The 15,616-nt window shown below is 36.0% G+C and overlaps 1 protein-coding gene across 1 annotated transcript in view; it reads left to right on the forward strand.

Moving 5' to 3' along the window:
* Positions 1-15,256, forward strand: part of LOC124723005 (kinesin-like protein KIF3A) — a 116,300-nt gene extending 101,044 nt beyond the window's left edge. Inside the window, exons 12-13 of the mRNA XM_047248182.1 lie at positions 4,014-4,139; positions 11,969-15,256. Of these exons, the coding sequence (XP_047104138.1) occupies positions 4,014-4,139; positions 11,969-12,148 (306 nt within the window). The 3' untranslated portion in view covers positions 12,149-15,256. The remainder of the gene's footprint in view (positions 1-4,013; positions 4,140-11,968) is intronic.
* The last annotated feature ends 360 nt before the right edge of the window (positions 15,257-15,616 follow it).

A 15,616-nucleotide genomic window follows, 5' to 3' on the forward strand; every position in this document is an offset into this window, starting at 1 on the left:
ACGCACAACTTTTGTGCACCAAAAGTATAAAGAGGTTACTGTTATTCCATATTAATGTAAAGTTATCGATTCTATGATGCTGTATGCTATGAGATTTTGAAGGCAGTGAAAGACAAATATTTGTGTCTAGATGATACTGTTTATTCACTCCCTTCCCACTTATACACTGAAATATGAAAAACAGAACAGTGCAAAATCCGGTTCTATAAAAGTTATAGCTTCTCGAAACACCCAATATAAACTGAAAAAACATATAAATGAAAAAATAGTTACTCGCCATATATAAGCGATGTTGAGTCACAGACAGACACAACATAAAGACAGCTAAACAAGTAGCTTTCAGCCAAAGGGCTTCCTTCTGAATTAGACAACACACACACACACACACACACACACACACACACACACACACACACTCATTCATTCACGTAGACACAACTTGCACACACATGATGACCAGTGTCCAGTCTGGCTTCAGCAGTCAGAGACAGTGGTGTATGTTGTCTGATTCAGAAGAAGGACTTTTGGCTGAAAGCTTACTTATTTAGCAATCTTTTAGTTGTTCCTGTCTGTGACTCAGCATCTCCACTATATGTTGAGCAGCAATCTATTCTTTTCATAATATTGCAGTATTCCATCCTAGATTTTCCATTGTTTGAAATAAATGGAAAAACTTTAGATATGTTCAGATTCTTAGTTCCCTAACTTGTGCTTCACTATACAGGAAAATATAGATATTATAATTAATTCAGTCCTCTTACATGCTATTGCTACACAATCTAAGTCATCTGCTGTTGTGTAATGGCTGTAGTTGCCGGCTGACAATGAAATGCGAAGGAAAACTCGGACTTTCTTTCCAATCGTGGTGATCGTTGACCTTGTGCATACAAGTCATTGACCCAGTTCCCTGTACTATCAGTCTTACAGCTTGAGATCTGCACTCATAAAGAACAGGAAATGTAAAGCAGCAGAATCGCTAATGTTAAGTCACTGATCTGTATACTAGTTCATCTAACATCTAAATCCCAGTCTCCCTTTACAAGTCAGATTTTTTTTGTACTAATTATCAGTACAGATGCAAGAAGGGGCGAAGAGAGAGAGAAAATAAAAACAAATATCTAAAGAGTACCAAATAGGAGGAAGAGAAACATAAACATATGGGGGAATGTTCCAAAGAGAGAGCTAGAAATGGGGGGGGGGGGGGGGGGGGGGAGTTTGAGAAGCTGGTATGTGGAATGAAGAACAGGATGGGAGAGAAATGCAAACGACAGATAAGTCTTGCAGAGATTTATATTGGGGGTCATGTTTTCTTCAAATTATTCAAATTATATAGTTTTATTGAGCCATTGCCGGTAAGTAGCATTGATGTGTGTTTCTTCTTCCTTCGCTAAAGTCTCTCGGTATGGATTGATACTTCCCTTTAGCTCAAAATTCAAAAAGTGCATGTATTCTGTCTAGAAATTGATTCACAAACTTCATCTTTACTTCCCATCTGTACATATTACCACCAAAACATGACTTTTTCTCCATTTAACCAATATACAACTAACACATTATGAAATTATCAAAAATTCAACAAGGTACACGTGCTTCTTAAGATTGCATAAAATAATGTTTTACTTTCACGTATTGTTCAGTATTAATACATTGCAATTGTGCTTCCTGGGACTGTTTATTTACATCTACATTAATCAAATTTTTCCTCCACAAAAAATCTGGTATCATCACATTGTGTATGTACCATATACTTTGGCAGATAAGAAGCATGAAGCATGAAAAAAAGGCACCAAATATCAGGGTCGTCTAATAATTAGGACACTGTAAAATTCTTACAATCATCATCTAAGGAAAGCAGCTCCTCAGTTACATCCACACTTTCACTGTTGAGACGCTCATCGTATTCTGCACCTTGTGAATTGATTTCTGCTTTGTCATCAGTATCCAATAGCAAATCGTCCTCAGTGCCATCCAGAGTGTTGGAAATCCCACACTTTATGAAAGTTTGATCACTGATTCCACTATCACTTTTTCCCATGATCACACAAAACATCAATTGATGCAGCTGCATAGCTCCACCTTTCGTAAACGACTTTTTACCACTCATCTGATTGTTCCTTTGTTCATACATGTGTTCTTTGACTGTTTTATTCAGAGAGACATCTAAAAGTTGTAGCATCAAAGTCAAACCACCCGGTATAACAGCAATCTTACTATTGCTTCATGCTGTGTGATTTTTTGTATTCTTAGTTATGTGATTGTGAAACATATCCCACACCAACAAACTTGGTCGATTTTGTAGGGCACCTGGTCACCTCTACCACACGTTTTCCATCCACAATTTTACGCCATTCTCATCCATTCATCCCTTTTTATGAAAATGTACAAAAATGTCTAGTGGAAATTTTATTTTAGGAACAGTTTTCCGCTTGAAAATGACCATAACTTTTAACTTTGTTCCATCTGCCATGCATGTTAGTACTACTGTAAACCTGGTCTTTTCATGGCCTGTACTTTTGACTTTAACAGTGTTTATGCCTTTCATTTCCACAGTTCTTTTGTTTATCATATCAAAGTTTGTTGAGGTTTCATCCATATTTACAATATGAGATAGTGAAAAGTTGTATTTTTGCCTCATTGAATTAACAAACTTATAAAAACTCGTAACTTTATTGTCAAGATCTTTCAGTAATTTCTTGTGACAATATAACAATTCTGCTTCTGTTCTTGTACCCATTTTGCAATGCTATTTTTTAAATCTGGCCAGCAAGCTATTCCTCTCCTCATAGAACAAATTTTCATTGGCACTTTTTTAACAGCATCTTCTCTGTTATATCGAAAACCCTTGCTGCAGTATAGTTGTTTGATTCTTTAGCCTGTTTTATGAGCTTTAACTTGATTCTTGTGTTGTATTTCCTCCTTTTTGTTGGTTCCATCATTAGGCACACACTTCAAAAATTTTCTGCCAATGACACATGCAGTGCAAACTGTTTGAACATGCAACACAACTTACAACAATACTTGTTAGCTGTACATATGAGTTTGTTATTCGGCACATGCTTCTACAGGCAAAACTGTAACAGTGCTGAAGGAGGCTTTTGCTTTATTACATGTGCAACCATACCAGCTGTGTAGTAGAAGAGCAATTATGTCTGCAAAACTGAATAGTGAATAGCTAATACGACACTGTTATAAATACTCAAGATCATTACCTGAATCAGTGCATATATTATTATCCAGATGATCACTGTTCTAAAGTAACTTTATGGGTCATTGACAGTTTTGGGATCATCTTATAGGATGGGCATACGGTAAAATTATATGTCTTTGATGGAAATTTATATTTTGTCTTATCTGAAGGTCGTCTTACCCGCCGAAATATATGGAAAATTTTCTGTTTTACTGTCACAGTGATTAGCTACACCCTCCATCGTCATGGTCGTTTTTTCCAGTTGCCTATTTTTATCCGTACTTCTGCTCTAAGAATCATCCTGCTTCGGTGTATCGTTTCCTGACCAATTGGATTAATTTCCGAGTTCAGCTCATATTTGAGTGGCCCATAATCAGCTTTCAAATCAAATTTAATTACACCAGACTGTATGCTGGGATCCTTTCCTAATGTTTATGTGTTGTGCCCCAAATGTGAAAATATTACTGAATTGCATTTCCACTTTTTGAATCTGCATCTCCACTGTAACAGCTGGTGGGTGATATCACTTCCCCCTACAATGGCATCTATCCACCAGCTCATGGTACAGACACACCTCCTGCAAAATGTTCTACATTTCTTTGCAGCCATATGGCTCAGTAATGTTTTTGAAGTATGTGACACACTTTGGTATGTGTGATGTATTTTCATATGTTAAGAGGATTATTTTTGCCTGTTTGTTTAAAATATGGATAACACTGTTGTGTCGTCCATTTTGATGTGTATCAGTTGTAGTCTCATGACTTATTTATTGTTGTCGCAATAGCTCCTTTGGTGTTTAAATACTTGAGTGTTAATGCAATTTCAGGAAATGATAGATCAATACGTTCATTGGAATGAAGACATTGGTGAGTGGCAGTTAAAGTGTGTTGCATACACGGGCAATAACATGAGGAAACAGTTGCCTGCAAACACAGCAGCACAAGGTTCTGAGGTATGTGAAGTCAATATGAGTAGTATTAATTTGTAGTTCAGTGTGATTTATCAGTGCCCCAACACTCTCAAACAAGAAGCTCTTTGTACTTTTATTTTTAGATTTTTCTCTCTGTATTTCTTTATTACCCTGAGTAACTGAGTGATAATTCTGTGACCTGTATTGTATCCTTTTTCTTGGCTGACATGGAAGGTAAAGATATAGGGATCAGTTTCAGAACACTAATCAGAACTGACATTCCATAGCCTGTGTTTAATGAGTTAGTACATGTGTAGAGGCTTGCACTTTTGATTGTTTATGGCTCAGTAGTGATATCACCTTCAGCACTGTCTAAAAGACACCAGAGCTAATTTTTTTCCTTTTATGTATTTTGTGTATCATAATTTTAATAGTGTGAATTTATGCCACCTATTGCAGCACAGTTGGTCATTTGACCCCATGTTGCAGCCTGCTCATAGTACTTTTTTTGTGACTGAGCCATTGCAGTGCAACAACCCGATTTTGTCTTTTCTTTTTATGAAATCTGGTCAGTGGGGTGGTTACCTTCTTTACGAGCTGGCTTTTCTATAGGACCCCAATTATGGTTACTTAGTTTGCTTTTAACAGACTTCCGTTTTCATTATTCATTTTGAATAAAACATCCCAAGATTTTCACTTCCATGGCCACACCCTGAGAGGCAAGTAGATTTAAAAGAAACAGTCAGAAATACTGCACTAAGTAAATAATTCATATCCAAATAGATTATGAGTCCTTTCTTACCACAAAATTTTTTTTGTGGCATATTGAGGACAGATTTAGGGCAGTAACATGAAGTAGCAAAATTTAAAATGACTGTATGCTGATAAAAATGTTGACCTCTACTCACTCACTGACACTGCTCTTCTGTGAGAAGCTCTGTGACAGTCCCGTAACCATTACTCATCATGAGAGCCTAAAAATGGTCTAGAATGCAATTTTCCATTGCAGACATACGAAACCTGGAACTACAGTGTGTCCATTTTTTCCACCATATCCAATGGGAGCCAAAAGATAAAAATGTATACCGGTGCTTTATTTTGCATTATGTTGCCTTATTGAAAAGGTAAAAGTAATGGTATACTGCTGCAGTGTAAAGCCTCCCCCCCCCCCTCCCTCCCCCTTGCCCCTTCTCCCATGTGGTGTTCGCATTTTGGTCACAAATCTTCACAATACACAAATGACCCCTATTACTGGAGATGGATGATGCCAGCTGCACGAGAACACTCTGTGAGGCCAACTGTCAATCTGTATCACCTGCAGAGAACAACATTCCCATGGTCTTTGAATTGCTGCAAATATTTGACCAAGCACAAATCTGTAGCAAGAGTGAGGAATTTTTATCCCATCTGGAAAGCGGCACGTGGGTGTGCTCCTGAAAACTGAAGGGTAGGCCGAAGGTAGGAAGCTAGGAGGAGCCGGTGAGACAGAACACTCAGTACTGCAGTGTGAATTTAAATCACCTTTACTTTAGCAAGAAGATGAATACATAACTTTACACTGAGGAGCACGTAGGTGCGAAGCCGGATGTATCAAGCTCACAGAAGTTACACAGGCAAAATCTGTAGTGGTCCGCCCACTATGAAATAGAAACAATGTTGCTAGGTCGTCTACTTGGAATCAGATGGGTAGAATCGAGAGTGGCACTCGTAGAGCTGCACAACACCGGCTAGAGGGCGCTGTCGTCGGTGTCGTAGTGCCAACCTAGTAGAGAGCACCTACGTTGTGGCATTGTAGCTATTGATACAACAAGGACACTGTCATCTTCCTGGATGCTGGGCCCTGGGCTTCAATATACATGTTCGTGCAGGGGTTACAATCCCCTCTCCATCTGTTTCTACTGAACCCACATCTCGTTCCTCTTCCTTGGCTCTGGAGACGAATATGTGGATCACAGACGGGTGAGAATTAAGCAGCAGTGTATAATACACCTTACGCCTATACATGCCTTGCAAGGTTTTGAAGGATGAGAAAGACTGACTGTGATTCCCTAGTTGTGTTAAAAAGTTGCTACAAAAGCAGAGAGCTTTATTGCAGATTCAATCAAAGTAATACCCAATTGATAAACGAAAGCTGAATGGAGCCAAAATGAGTACTAGTAGAGAAGTGCGAGAAGCATTTAGTGAATTCAAAACTAAAATTTCGTCAACTGATCTGAACAAAAAGTCTAAGAAGTTTTGGTCCTACCTACAGTCAGTAAGTAAGGTCAGTCACTTATTCAACATACTGGCGCCGAAATTGAAGATAAGGGAGAGGAGGACAAGTTTCAATGCAGAAGATCTTAGCATAGTTCCACCTTTCAGTTGTTGCATGAATGCCAAAATGGGAAATATTGAAATTAGTGATTTGAATTGATTTTCTATTATACTCTCAATTAACAGTGAAAAGGCCTCTGGATATATGAGATGTCTGCAAGTTTCTGCACAGATTGTATGATAGAACTTGCTCCCTCTTGTAGCAGAAGTTTATTGTAGATCACTGGAGGAGTGGAGGGTACCAAATATTTGGAAATTTGCACAGATAATTCCCCTTTTCAAGACTGGATGGTAGACATGCACATAATTGTAGACCTAAATCACTGTCATTAATAGGTTCTTGAATTAGGGAATGTGTCTTATGCTTGCACATGTCAAGCATGGCATCCTGATTACATTTATACCAGGTGTGTAGAATTGTAGATGCATACAATAGTGATAACACAGAATAACTATCATGGTCGCTAACATTCGTGTGTTAACGGAAAGACAAAACTGATAGCGAAGAGAGATTGGGTGCAAGTCTTCTGCATAGTTGGTTTGGGATGATACCATGTAAGACATATACAAAGAATCTACATAATAGAAGAAAGCATAGTTTGTGCATACAGGGTGTTAATGGTTGGTTGTCTAAAAGCTGTTATGGAAAATCTTTGTGTCAATAAAAACAGTCTAGTTTTTACTCCTACTCAAGACTAAGGGAATCGTAAATTTACGTCCTTGAAATATCAAGACAATCCAATAAACACAATGTGATATTGAAAGAGGTAAGGACATGGAGCATCAGTGACCAGCTTAACTATCAGCATTCAGGTTTTCTTCCCATGTGACTATACTAAATTTTTGAACTGACACGGCAGGCTGAAATAAGCTGTGCATAGCATTGTAGAGGGAAGTATGAACATGCACAAATTTTTACCCAACAAATGTGAGAAAATCTTCACAACTACAGGAGACCTAAAGAAGTAAATCTAGAATAACATTGAAGCCTTGCTTCCTCTTTATTCAGAGGGAATTCTATTATTGCATGTGCATTTGGTGCATGTTCATCCTTAAATTTACCATATCTTTGTGATGGCCACACAATATCAATCAGAACGCAAAGCCAGGGATTTTTCTAGCCAAGAAAATTTACAGAATGCTGCACAAGCATACCTCCGCTCCCTCTCTCCAGCTTACCTAATTTGATGTAAAAGAATGCTTTGAGAATAACGTATTGAAAATGCTCATGTATTTACTGCAAATGTCCTAAAAGACATCTTGTGTTAAGCCTACCAGCACTGTTAGGAAGGTTGACAGTAACAATGAAACCACTACACTAACACTTGCAGATTTGATTTTGAATAAAAGGATTTTTATCCATTGTTACTCTTCAATCCTTAGGACAAAATTTGTACAACCCTGTAAAATATAAATTCTGAGGTGGCAATGCAGCTCACACAAATCCTGAATTTTAAAAATTCTGATGGTTGATAAGTCAATGTTTATACTGTGGATGTCTGTACATCTTATATTTGGATACATTTTGATTATTTCTTAATAGTGATTGAGAGGATAGACTACCACTTAAATTTAAGATTAAATTTTGAACTGAGAATATTTGTATAAAAGTAATAATAACTGCTTTCTTAAGCTTTTGGAACCTGATTCCTATTGCGTGCAGCATATCAGAAAGAATACAGATGTAGTTTGATGGGCTTCAGTTGTAATTTATGACGGGAGGGGACTAGAAGATGGGAAAAGATTGTGTACAGCAGGAACAGGACCAGGAACAGGCAAGTTGTATATGTAGTCACCTGAAAGTGAAAAAGATGTGGTTAAAACAGTGAAAAGTGAACTAGTAATAAAATTTTTAAAGAAATATGAACAAGGATGGAAAAGGCATAAGGATGACAGAATTAAAAAAAAAATAAAAATAAAAAGGCAGAGACGAAGAGTGAAAGACATCTAAACTAGTAAGAAATACGGAAGGGAGAGGAGATTGCAAATGGAACAAGCTACAACAGCATCACAGTACTCTTCTTATACCTGCGTAGGTGAGAACTTCTTATCCAGCATGTCGTACAGTACAGCAATGCCTTGCTCTAAATGTCAATTTTTTGTCTATTTTTAATTTATTTATCTACACATGAAGTTCCGCAGGACCAAATTGAGTAGCAAATCTCCAAGTTCATGGGACAGGTCAGTACATGAAATCACAACATAAAAGTAATAACAGATAAAAGTAAAATGTTTATCAGCCCAAAAAAGTCGAGCTATAAGTTTAAGTAGATGCAGTCAACATTATTACCTAAGAATCAGCTTAAATTTCAAGGAACTCCACAACAGAATACCCAGACTAGTGAACAGGGGTCGACGAGAAGTTCGCGAACTTACAGCACTTATTGCCTGAAGTGCCCGTTTCTGAGCCAAAAATATGCTTTTAGAATGGGAAGAGTTAACCCAAATATAATACCATACAACGTAAGAGAATGAAAATAAGCAAAGTAGACTAACTTTCGTGTTGAATAATCACTTACTTCAGATACCGTTTGAATAGTAAAAATGGCAGCATTAAGTCTTTGAACAAGATCCTGAATGTGGGCTTTCCACGACAATTTACTATCTATCTGAACAGCTAGAAATTTGAACTGTTCAGTTTCACTAATCATATGCTCATTCTGTGAAATTAAAATGTCGGGTTTTGTTTAATTGTGTGTTAGAAATTGTAAAAATTGAGTCTTACTGTGATTTAGTGTTAGCTTATTTTCTACAAGTCATGGACTGATGTCATGAACTGCACTATTTGAAACTGAGCCAATGTTGCACACCACATCCTTTACTACCAAGCTATTGTTGTCAGCAAACAGAAACATTTTAGAGTTACCCATAATACTATCATTACACATACTATCGTTACCCATAATACTATCATTTATATAAATAAGGAACAGGAGTGGCCCCAACACTGATCCCTGGGGTGCCCCCCCCCCCCCCCCATTTGACTGTACCCCACTCAGACCCCACATCACAGACATTCTCAGCACTGTGAATAATGACCTTTTACTGTCTGTCGTTAAAGTAAGAGGTGAAACAATTGTGAGCTACTCCCCATATTCCGTAGTGGTCCAACTATTGTGATCAACACAATCAAACGCCTTAGTTAATTCAAAAAATATGCCTAGCATTTGAAACCTTTTGTTTAACCCATCCAGTACCTCACAGAGAAAAGAGAATATAACATTTTCAGTTGTTAAACGACTTCTAAATCCGAACTGTACATTTGATAACAAATTGTACGATATAAAATGATCAATTATCCTTACATACACAGCCTTTTCAATAACTTTAGCAAACACTGACGGCATAGAAGTAGGTCTAAAATTGTCTACATTATCCCTTTCTTCCTTTTTATAAAGCAGCTTTACTACTGAGTACTTTAATTGTTCAGGAAACTGACCATTCTAAAGGAAAAATTACAAATATGGTTAAGTACAGGGCTAACATGTGCAGCACAGCACTTTAATATTCTGCTAGACACACCATCACATCCATGGGAGTCCTTAGTCTTCAGTGATTTAATTATTGACTCAATCTCCGCCTTGCCTGTATCACAAAGGAGTATTTCAGACATCTATCTCAGAAGGCATTTGCCAAGAGAGTTATATGATTCCCTGTAAAAACTAAATTTATTTAATTCACCAGCAATGCTCAGAAAATGATTGTTAAATACTGTACATGTATCTGATTAATGAGTAACAGAAATATTTTTACTACGAATTGACATATCGTGGACAGTGTGCTGCTGACCAGACACTTCCTTCACAACTGACCATCGGGTTTTAATTTTATCCTGTGAATTAGCTACTCTATTTGTGTATCACATACCCTTTGCCTTTCTAATAACATTTCTAAGCACCTTACAATACTGTTTGTAATTGGCTACTGTAGCTTGATTGTGACTGCTTCTAACATTTTGATATAGTTCCCGCTTTGTTCTACATGATATCCTTATCCCACTAATAAGCCACCCAGGCTGTCTTTTACTGTTAGTACCCCATTTAGAACGTTTTAATGGAAAGCAACTCTCAAAGAGCATGAGAAATGTGTGAAGGAAAGCGTTATATTTGTCATCTATGTTATCGGCACTATAAACATCCTGCCACTCTTCTTCCTTGCGAGGTTTAAAAAACCTTGTCATTGGATTAACTTTCCTACATAGTTTGTAATTATGTTACATTTGTTTGGGTACGAAAGCCTTTTAGTGTTAAATTTTATGCATCATGGTCTGAAAAGTCATTCACTCTTTTACTAACAGAATGCTCATCTAGTAATGAAGAATGAATAAAATTATTGTCTGTGTCTGTGCTGCTGTTTCTCTGCACCCTAATTGGAAAAAAAACACAGTCTGCATCAGATCATATGAGTTTAGGAGATCTACCAACATCCTTTTTCTTGCACAATTGTATACAAAATTAATATCGAAGTCACCACATATAACTAATTTCTGGTACTTCCTATAAAGTTAATCAACTCTAACTTGAGCACAAAAGCTCCGAAGTCAGAGTTAGGGGTCCTATAAAAAACAAAAATTTGAAGTTTAGTTTCACTAAATTCAACTTCCACTGCACAACATTCAAATATCTGTTCAGTGCAGTGCCATGATACATCTATGGACTGAAATGGAGTACTGTTTTTTACGTACATGGCCACTTCCCCACTCCGCAAGGAACTCCTTGAAAAACAGCCAGCTAATCTGTATCCCGGTAAAGAAAGCCTCTGAATTGTCAGATTATTTAAGTGCTGCTCTGATATACCAGTAATTTCAGAGTTAACATCTGTAAGCAGTTCACTAACTTTATCTCTAATACCTCTTATATTTTGATGAAATATGCTAATTCGTTCTCTACTTGGAAATGTGACAACCTCTGAAGGTAATTCCTTAGTTAGAGGGACTTTCTTTAAGCAGTATACCTATCATCTGACTTCAATCTAAAAAAGGTGCAGATCTAACACCAACTACAACAGGAATTTTTCCACGAGTGATCCCACCGTCACCCTCTACACTGTCACCTATAAGCTGTGCCAACCTCCCCTTCCCATACCTATTGAGTTCAGTCCATGCCTAGTGAAACCTGAACTACTGACAGACTCAACTAGCACCATTGCAATGTGACTCATGCCCTCTGCCATCAGTGCCTTCTCCAGCCCCATGTTAACGCGCCTTCACCTTGTTTCTGTTTCCCATTTGATTCCTCTCAATTTTGGTTTTATTACACTACACAATCTTAGTATCTTTCCCACCATCCTTCCTTGTTCACCAATCTCAATTAGTTCCTTTCTTTCTTCTTCCATTTTTCCCTGTACAACCATGAGTAGCTCAATTACAGATAGTAAGTTGTCATCTCTACTTTTTATGTGGTTGTCCAACACTCAGAATTTTATGTTAAAAGTGTGTTGTTTGTTGTACCAGTCATTAATGTAAAAAATTAGATTTCTAAAAGTTCTTTCTGGATACATAAAAAGTGAAGTGAAATCATAGATTTAAAACCTAGACATTGTGTCTGCATTTATTTCAGTATCAACAGCCTGATCTGTCACATGTATACTTGTCGTACTCGTCAGAACTTGCGGCAGCTTCAGGACGTGGAAAGTCAGCACGCCATGCACAAGCACAAAGTTTGTTACAAAGGAAGCAAAAGTCATCATCTGCAGTGCCCACATCTTACAGGCAACAGGATTGCCCTGCACAGCTCTGATGTTCATAATGAGTTCCTCCATTGATATTATTTGTTATTATTCATTGTACTTGAAGCTTCAGCATAGCTGATGCTTTTGATTTATTCAGTATTATTTGTTGTTTATTGTTTGCTGTTATTGTATGCTGTAGGGCATTAACAGAAGATGTTTTCATGATTTTGAGACAAGCTATGCATTGTTCACTCTGCAGATCATGAAATACTTGTCTGTCTGAGCAATATAAAAATATAAGAATGTTTATGCTCTGTGTTTTCAAGTATTCTAAGTTGCTGACTATATTTGTGAATATGAATAGTGAGAATACTACCATATCTACAGCTTTTTGCATTGCTTGTATAAAATGTGGAAACTTTTTAAATTTGACAGATTTTATTAGTGTGTGTCAGTGCCAATACAGATCAATCTGTTCTGTTTATGCAAATTTTCTTTGGTGAATTCAGAGGACGGTGCAGGATGTAACCTTACACCTCCCTAGAATCATGTTTCCAATCAGAGAAATGATATGCTTGAATCATCAACATAAAAAGTTGAAATAGCTTTATAAAGCAATAGATGTGTATGAAATTAGATAGTATTACATCAGACACTTAAAAAAATCTAAATTAAAAACGCCAAGACTGAGAATTGTTTATGTGGCTGCTGATGTACTGAAGTGTGTAGGTTAGTGATCTCTGGCATTTGTCTAAAATCATCTGCTCCATACTTCTTTATCATGAGAAATCTGGTGTGTGAACATCTTACTTAGACTGATTTGCATGCTGCAGTAGTCTTTTTTATTGAACAATGACATTATTTTTATATTTTGTAGTTGAGCTTCATATAAGAGAACCACTTTGGATTCAGTGTTAACACATAAGCATCCTCATTATTTTTACTATCCTTTAGCATGAGAAATCCAGGACATTCACATTCATTGGTCTGTACTTTAGTAGCATCCCATGTTAGTAATAGACAATTCTTTTCTAATTACTTGCTGCTGTTGAGTTTGGGTGTTTCCTTATTTATACACTTTTTGTGAAGAAATGTTCTTTCAATATTATTGTGACTCACAACAAAAATGATCCCTGTGCCTTTTATGAGTATTTCTAAGATACATCCTGTATGAACAGCAATAATGTTTGAAAATAAATAGGTTATGTGTTGACTAGAGCACCTTGAAACAAGCTGATAAAAAAAGAATCCACCATATTCAACCCTCCCATCGCAGGAATGTTATTATACTGTGTCAGCGCTTGACTGACCAACCATACACAAGCAGTTATTTTTTATACAATGTTTATACACTGAGGAATATATTTTCATATTACTTGAATAACTCCAAGTCTCTTCTTGAACTGCCACAGTAACTTACACCAACATAAAGTCCTGCCCTTTGAAATGAAGGTGTCTTAAGCAGCTGCTGTTATTATTTGAGCCAAGAAATAATTTTATAATGCATTTTTTGAGTAAGAGGAACCTGTTAGGAAAGAATAATCTCTCTGCTCTTCATGTGTAGATTTTCACTTTTCCCATTCCATTGATTTGTAATATTTAATAAATTAAGAAAAACTAGTAATATTTTTGGGATTTACGTTTTTCACATAAAAGTGTAATGCTTGTGTGCCTTTCTTTAACTACAAACTGTAATAAATATATCTAATCAATTTGTGGCATGGCCTGACTCAAAAACTGATTGAATTGTGATATTGAGTTGCTATTTGTTGAAGAATTTCAAGCAGGCATAGTTGAAGTAGTAACAGCGTATCAGACCATGGACAAAGCATACTGGTGGTACTCATCAGTAAGAATATGGAGAAAAGTAATGGCACATTTATCAGACTTATAACCCTTCTGAAGTATACTAGACCACATTTCTTCTTCTTTTGTTGATTTTAATGGATTAGGGTTTAACCTTATTCTGTGTTTAGAAATTATCTGTTCACCTTTACTTTTTTTTACATTTCCCTTCTACCACCTGGCTTATAAGCTAATACTACTTTTAGGAATGTTTCATATATGTGTTGATACCAGGTTTTGTGCTATTTAATCCTTAATTGGCAGGATTTGTTCTTTCACAGTTGGTGCAGTCTATGTGTTTTATGTTGATAAATATCACACTAAATGAAAGAGGTCTAAGATCCTTGAATACTGAAAATAAAGTCCCAAATACAGATAAATTTAAATTAATATTGCACATGATTTTCAGCTTTTAAGAATTTCTTATTTATTTGATAGCTAACACCATCGTTACACAAAAATAGTTTCAGAACAGCGTGATAACCAAAGCAAAATATAGTTAATAAATTATTCTTGATTATTAGCAGAACAATTCTTTTCAGAAATCCCTTTACTGCAAATTTAATTTTCCTAAAGCTCTTAATTTTAAAATATTTTACTTTCATACCTGGTGTGATCTTCGTTTTTTCTTGTGTGGGTAGGTGATTTCTATCAAGGCTCACATGCCATCCCAAATACTTTGTACCAAAATCTTATTATACACTATGACATTACTATGATCCAGGCATTGTCTGAAAATCATCATTTACAAAAACTAACAATGTATAAAATATCTTCTTTAAATACCTCCGATTTGGGATAATGCCATTAATTTAAGTATTAAAAAGAATAGGGTGTGTTAGACTCCTTTATTACCTTTCAGTCTTTATTTTACCAGTGTTTCATTTATTGCATACAATTTTTTGTCATGTTTATATAAATTGTCAGATGTATTTTTCTAAATCCATAAAAGGTAAATAAGTTAATAAGTTGAATTCTCATTTGTTCTTTATTACTTGTTGGAGAATATATTTTCTTTCTAAATACTGTTTGTTTTTCATGAATCAGAAGTTCTGAAATGATCTACATGTATGTAATTATTATAATCTTTGTGGTATCATTCTTGACTAAATATATTACTTATGCTGTTTTTCATGAACTGTACTAAGCTTGTTTGCCAATATAAAGTGTTACAGAATCTCTGATGTACTAGGATGCCTTTGTAATTTGAAGTATCCATTTGTGGCTTCTTTCATATCATTTCCTGTCATCAATGGAACATTGCATTAGATCTCCCTGAAAATGGGTATCAGTAACATTAGATGAGTGTATTCGTGAGACTTTCTATTTGCCTTTTTTTTCACATGTATTAAAACTTAATTGTAACAAAAATGTGTGGCCTGTGACATTAGTTTAAATATTTGTCAAAATGGATGTTTTGAAAATGTTTATCGAGTAATCCAACATAAGCAGCACAGCGAAATTAAATGTACATTTGATATGTACTATTACCCACCAAAGCTTTATAAAATACGTAGATTGTAAACAGTAATTTGTGAATAATCAATATTATGCTAGTCAGTACTTTGAGGTTTTATGTTAAATTTTTATTTTTTTGTTAATATACGGACTTAATACATGAGAAACCGCCAGAACATGTAAAAAATAGATCTTTGTTAATTTATTGAAAATGCAAATATACTTACATTAGT

This window comes from Schistocerca piceifrons, chromosome X (assembly GCF_021461385.2).
Source record: "Schistocerca piceifrons isolate TAMUIC-IGC-003096 chromosome X, iqSchPice1.1, whole genome shotgun sequence".
Lineage (NCBI taxonomy): Eukaryota > Metazoa > Arthropoda > Insecta > Orthoptera > Acrididae > Schistocerca > Schistocerca piceifrons.